This window comes from Antrostomus carolinensis, unplaced genomic scaffold, assembly GCF_000700745.2.
Source record: "Antrostomus carolinensis isolate BGI_N321 unplaced genomic scaffold, ASM70074v2 scaffold24475, whole genome shotgun sequence".
NCBI classification, from domain to species: domain Eukaryota; kingdom Metazoa; phylum Chordata; class Aves; order Caprimulgiformes; family Caprimulgidae; genus Antrostomus; species Antrostomus carolinensis.
The window spans coordinates 1-6,955 of record NW_010317395.1 but is presented as its reverse complement, the minus strand read 5'-3'; the positions used below and the strand labels follow the sequence as shown (position 1 = coordinate 6,955).

At 34.8% G+C, this 6,955-nt stretch overlaps 1 protein-coding gene across 1 annotated transcript in view; it reads right to left on the bottom strand.

Annotated features, from left to right (window-relative positions):
- Positions 1–6,886, bottom strand: part of APPL1 (adaptor protein, phosphotyrosine interacting with PH domain and leucine zipper 1) — a gene marked incomplete at its 5' end in the record, with an annotated part of 16,325 nt that extends 9,439 nt beyond the window's left edge. The window contains 7 exons of the mRNA XM_010168575.1: positions 360–548; positions 1,880–2,038; positions 2,139–2,221; positions 3,713–3,859; positions 4,322–4,380; positions 5,199–5,240; positions 6,787–6,886. Coding sequence (XP_010166877.1) covers positions 360–548; positions 1,880–2,038; positions 2,139–2,221; positions 3,713–3,859; positions 4,322–4,380; positions 5,199–5,240; positions 6,787–6,886 — 779 coding nt within the window. The remainder of the gene's footprint in view (positions 1–359; positions 549–1,879; positions 2,039–2,138; positions 2,222–3,712; positions 3,860–4,321; positions 4,381–5,198; positions 5,241–6,786) is intronic.
- Between the last annotated feature and the right edge of the window lie 69 nt (positions 6,887–6,955).

Sequence of the window (6,955 nt, the reverse complement as noted above, 5' to 3'; positions counted from 1 at the left end):
GGGGGAAGAAGAATCTGTGTTTTCATTTCAATTGAAAACAGAAAATTCTAATTGTGCCCACGTAATACTTAGGCACTCACAAGTGTAATAATACACCACTGTAAACTGATTATGGTAATTTTATTCTGAAATACCACTCAGCTATATTACAGAGCTGATACACTGGAAAAAACCCAACAAAACAAACCCCAAACCAAAACAAACAACAAACCCAGACATTAAAAAGTCATCTCAGATTTTGCTTCTCAATACCCCCAAAATCTATCAAGCTATAATCTGGCCAAAGGCACACCATGTTTCTTTTCTTAATTAGTGAGTCCAGTATTACTTACAGGTAACAGTAATGTAAGAATACTTACTTTTTACCATCGAAAGATGTTATCTGAAAACAGTACCGTCTGTCTTCACAGTCCACAGCCATTACAGAACAATTATCTATATCCATGACAAGTCCCCCAGCTACGTCACCTCTTGCCTGGCTCATCAAATTTCCACCTTGAGTGAAGTAAAACTGTCTCTCCCAACTGGAAGATACCAGCCCTGTCTTACTAAAAGATAAAAAGAGGTTCTTAGTTAGTAGATTAGGAGTTCAGCTGAGCTGTATAACTTAGAAAAAGAAAAAAATTACTTGGAACAAACCATCTGGGCACTTGAGAAAACTTTTTTCCCCATTTAATGTTTTAGGTTAGCTGTACAGCTAAATTAAGTCTTTTTCCCTATGGTTTGTTTGGGGTTTCTAAACCTATTCCTGGGCAAAGAATACACAAAATAGTTGCTTTTTTAGATTATGTGAAGCTTAATTTAGAATAAAAAGGCATAAGTACTTCCGTTTTGATGATGGTATTGCACAATACACATTCAAATTATACGCATTACCAATATAATTGATAAGACTTCTGAACTCTGCATTTCTACTGTTAAGACTTACTTCTTTAAGAAGAACTTTGTGTTGAGCATTAGCTTAGTCACATAAGATATATAAATTTTCCAAGTATTTTGTACCATTCAACAAGATTTCCAAACTTTTGCTTAGAGCATATTGTTGTTCTTTTGGTTCTTTTTGTTTGTTTGTTTCTTTGTTTGTTAGGTTTTTTTCCCAGAAGAACAGAAGAGGAAAAATCTGAAACCAAACATCCTAACACTTGATGTTTAGCCTCCTTTTTTGTTCAGATAATTTCTTCACTACTAATTGCTGCAATTGTGTTCTCCTATGAAAATTCATGCTTCATTGAGTATGTACTCTAACTGTTGCTGTAGAAATAATCTAAATTTTTTAAAGCACTTATTGGAGCTTATTATATAAATTACAGGAAAAAAAAAGACTGTTACAACTTATTTTTAGTCACTACAAAAATCAGCTGCTAGACTTTAATAAATAATCTAACAGCTCCCTCCAGTGGACAGAAGACTACCTCGTGAAATGGAGAAGGCCATTCAAAGTGTATTTCAGTTAACAGAGAATGTTTTGCCTTGGATATCTCAAGCTTGTCATATTTTATTAGTAACTCAAATCCCAAAGCTTTGATACTTCCATAACAATCCTGATTGATAGCTGCAATCTTGTTGTTTTCCAATTACAATACAGTGAAATTACACTCCCCTAAACTTTAATTATAGTTTTTGATGTAAAAATTCAGGCAAAATTAGACTAAAATCAGGGTAACCATGCTTTACACCTCAATGAGACGATGTCAGTGTAACAATGACATTAATACTAATTAAGTGAAGGAGTCAAAAGGAAGAAACACAATAGCTCCTATGTGACTTACTCAACTAAAATCAGCATAGCTAACTTCAAAAAAAATATTGCATACTTTTTTAGCTTTCCTTTCTCAAAACTAAATATTCTGGAATTTTTAAGTAACAAGATAAGTCTTACTTTCTTGCATTGAGATAGCCAGCTTTCCGTGTTAGATTTCTATGAACAGGAAATTTTGTAGTATCAGGATCAGGCAAATACAGTGGATCACTAGCTACTTCCAAGTCCTCTATAGTTTGCTGCATGTTTTCTACTTCGCACTCCATTTCCCTGCGAACACTAAGGTAAATAATTATTAACAAAGATAATTTATTTATAAGTAGAAACAGAAAAAATAATTATCTTGATAATAGTTCAAAATTCAATGAAAACAACTTACTTCTGTACACTTGTGCCAATATTGGTCAAAAATTCTTCCAGTTGCTCAGTAAGATTTTCTGAACCCATTTTAAAAAAACTTATCTTTAAAAAAAAAAAGAACAGGAAAAGGGAGACTTTAGTCATTAATAAAACTACAGTAACAATTATCAGATGAAACCACAGGAGGTTAAAGTTTCTCAGAAAAATTTGGTTTCATCCCTCATTCCCACCAAAGCCTGCCAATAAAAGTAGAATGCATGTTTTTGTCTACAGGTGAAGGTTGGTGCTGACACTGCAGTGGGATTTCATTGCATCACGAGGAAGTGCACAGAGTCACCTGGAGGAAATACAGAAACAAGCAGAAACTGCCCTGGAAAAGAAACAAGGTTTGACCTTTTAGTGATCCCAAGGTCTCTCTATACTTTTTCAAGCCCACCAGTTTGCTAACTGTTGTGTTACAAGTGAAGTTATTTGGGGGACGAAGGAGAGGAGAAACCTGTGAGGACTCGTATGGGGCCATCCTCTAACTGTGGACCCTGCCAAGGGGAACTGACAAGATGTGCCTAAAAAACAGTGTACACCGTATTGGTCCAGAAAAACTAGCACATCTAAATTGAGTTTAGCCATAAGAAATCTCAGAACAGGAAGCCACAGGGCATGGCCCCGCCCTTCCCATTCTTAGATTCAGCAAAAACCTGCGTCTGAACAACAGGCTGCATTATCTACGATGTTACAGAAAACACTTAGAGCATAGTTCTTAAATACAAGCTGTAAAGTTTCAAAAAGAGGCAAGATGAGTCCTGGGAGCTGGAAAGCTTTCAGGAAGTATGCAGAAATTAATTTCTACCCAGGACACTGTGGCAGTGCCAGATGCTGGAAGTCTGACTTTTTTTCTTTTTTAAAAAAACATACTGACAACATACTTCTGAAAATACAAATTAAGTCTCTCCAAAGAACTTTTTCATAGTTGTATTTTTTATTGCTCCCATCCTCAAATAAACCAATTATGGAATCATTATATTAAACAAAATCAAGCTGGAATGATTTTTAGCATTCCAGTTCTTCCACCCCCTTGATTGAAATAGTAGTGATGTGACTTTGATGATTATCTTATCTCAGAACAGCTGCCACAGGAAGGAGTTTAACTGTCTCCACATTACCTTCTAAGAAGGGACACTTCCATGTGGACTTGCATGCATGGAAGTTTGAATCACCTATTCCAATTAGTGATCCAGTGGGAAATAGTACTCAGCAATGAAAATTTAGGCAGTGCATTAAATTTAGCCATCTGGGTTTTGGGGTAGAATTAGACCTTTATATTTGTCACCCAGACTTGCCTAAAAGATTCTCTGATGGGAGTGAGGACATGTCTTAAGAGAGTCATATATGAGTGGGAAATGACTAGTACTGGCCAATGACAGCGTTCAGGGCAGCAGCTATGACAGCTACAGGGATGAGGACGGGGTACATCTTTATCTCCACTTGCTTCCTTGGATTACAAAAGAGGTTTTGCAATGGATTTTAGTACATCAACCTTCATGAAGTGCTTTTACATCTTTTTTCAGACCTACAGCTCTCAGAATCTGAAATTACCTGAGCTTGCATGTATCCTAGCAAGGGTTCCAGCATAGCAATTTTCTTTTTGTACTGAAGAGTATTTAATGCACAGAAATAATGCATCATAGTCTGATGCTGTTTTTTCCTGGAAGTATATACATCTTCTGTAACTTCAGCCTTGATCTAAAGGGACAGATGGGGGAGAGGGAAAAAGGAATGTTTGAGACTTGGTATTCATCACATGCCTTCTGAATGGCTTTATAGCCAGCATGGAAAAAACAACACAGTAATGTTCCACCCTCTACCATCAGCAATAGCATATTTTACCCTACAATTCCACTTCTCTAACTTATACATGAGAGATACAAGAAAAACAAATACAACATTCTTTTCTCTCTGTAAAGTGTGGTCATTTCTTTACAAAAATAAATTGAATATAGTATCACAACCTTCGGCTTAGAGTATTTTCAGTGTTACAAGACAGACATTTACTTCTGTTCTGAAGCAAATTGTCTAGACTGCTAAAACATAAATTATCAGATTCAGATGGAATCTGCATACATTGTCTTCCATCATAAATATATATACTAGATGAAAATTATTTCTTATCTCCTCTAAAAAGCTTAAGTATTTAGTTTTACGAACCTTTTCATTTTCCCTTCTTTTTGACAACCGACTGTATCTGGTAATGGCAGCATCATGGTCTAAGCAATCAAGACAAAATTTATGATCATTTTGATGAATTAATGACTCATGAAACAGAGCAGAGAACCTTTTATATCACTGTGTGTTGCACAGACAGCTGAATGCAAAGTTTGATCATACTAAAACCTTTTAAGAATTGTTCTTGCCTGTTTATGATTACTTCACTGCCACAAATACTTGGGCTGAAGAAAAATTCTAACCAGATGTAAACATGGACAAATTGTTACAAATTGCCCTAAACATCTAATATTCTCCAAAGACAGAAACTTTCTATGAGTAGTGACAACTTTCCATTATGAAAACCTGTATCTAATCTTTCTTGCTTCCTAAGCAACAAAACAATTCACATTAAGAGAAGCAGAATCCTTACTTCATCCTTACTTGAAGAATATATTCTCTACGAGGATGTAGTAGAGGTAGCTAAAAAAAGTCACTTCTGACAATAAGGAAGAGAACTATCAAACTAATTTTAGAGAGGTAAAATTTGTTTATTAATCCAGTCCTGACTTTAAGAAGTGAGCTAGCATCTTACTATTTTTAATAATTTTGGTAGCATAATCCTAAATCATTTAATAATTATATAAACATTTAAAGTATTGTAAAAAGACTTATACTGTCAATTTGCTTTAACACTTTGATACACAAAGCAGGGATTTACAAGTGAACCAAGGAAAGGTAGGTGCTTAAGCATCACTGAAAAAATTACATCTCAATTAGTCACTTTAGGCTGTGCAAATATCTTCACTAGTTTCCTGAGTAAATAGTCCACAATAATACTGTTGTCTTGTATCTATAATATTAAGTATTTCACACTTACCATTGCTTGCAATTTGGAAAACTTCTTTTAGAGTTAATATCTCTAAAAAACAACAGATCACAATTTAAATAAGTTATTAACATAACATTTATATATTATGGTTTCTCATGCAATGTTTCACTACTGAATTAGCAGCACAGGCACTATGTGACCAGGAAAGTTTGCTCCTACTTAGGGCCCAAGTATCATTTATGTGGCTGCCTTACTGCAAAAAGACTCTGTGGTAAGTTAAGGAGGAACTTCTTTTCAAAGGACTTTGAAAGAGATTGTCAATACAAATGTGTCACTTAGAGTTCTGGTCAGAGTTCTGGTCTGAATTGGGGAACTGGAAGCACAGGAGATGGGGAAGTATTACTGGATTAAAGGAAAGCCCCAAACACATTCTGATTCCTCCTACCTAAAATTAGTCATGTTCTAGATGGTCATTTAGTCTCGTTGTGTCAGGAAACAGAAAACAGTACAATATTTAGCACTTGTTCTGATCCTGATTGGGGTTTTGTGTCATATTACAACACAAACAAGCAGAGAGCTATGTTCAACTTTACGGTAAAGCAAAGAAAAAAGCATGGAAAAGCTTTACAGAAAGTGCCTATGAAGTTCATAAAGAAGGATGGCATCATTAAATCCTACATCAATCAGCTGGTGGTTCAAAACTTCCAGGAGGAATATTTGACTTGCAATTATTGCCTCAGGAATGCTTCTTCAGTAAATATTAACAGGAGATTTTTCCAGGTTCTGAGGAGCAGTATTAGCCTTGAGATTCCCATGTTCCCTTGCCAAAAAGCATAAACCATAATTTTTCAACAAACTATTGCCAAAGAAGTATTTTCCAAGATTCATTAAGAGCTAGAAGACTTATGGAAGAGTGGGAATTTTTGTTTCACTTTAGACTTAAAACGTTCATATGTTAGGTATACCCACTCTAGGATGTTCACATTAGGGATTTAAGTTATTTTGGTTTTAACTCTTATAATTTATATTTGAAGCTCATTTGCCAGTCTATTCACTTTAGCATCTTGAGTAAAATCTATCATAATCAGACACATATATTATTTTAGACCAAGCAGAATAAGACAACTGTTACAAAAATAAGAAGCTGGAAACATCTTATGCCTGTGTGCAAGAATTCACCTATATTACCAGAAGGGCTGAAGAACCACCTGACTAAATCTTAGTAAGTACTACAACTTTGGCACTTTGCCTTCTGAGTTTAGTCCAGCCATTATACTCATGTCATAGTATTATAATATACACAAATACTTCCTGAACATGCAAGTTATGTAAAAATTATTATTTCCTAATGTTTACAGTAACTGCAAAATTTTAATGTTGAATAGACAATAAGTACTTCCATAATGTAAGTAATATTTTTGTTGAAACAGTAACAGTGTCAAGTTCTCCAACTGTAACACTCTCATGAATAGAAACGCCTTACATTTTTTTTTTTTTAAATCGGGAGGTGCATACTTTTGAGAGCTGAAAAATAAGTGGCATACTCTATTCAGTGAAACAAGAGCTATGTAGATTAAATGCTATGTTTTTGTTATTGCTGCTGTTGATAAAAACAGTATTTGTTTGAGCACTCTACCTTTTAGATCCCTTTCTTTAAACTGGGTAATAGGAAACATCATTGCATCTGCAAGCTGAGTTGAAAGTACTGCATGGCAAGAACTGAGCTGTAAAAGACAGGAGAAAGAAGGAAATTTTAGGAAAACAGTGCTGTGATTGAAATAAATAAAATAAAATAAAATAAAATA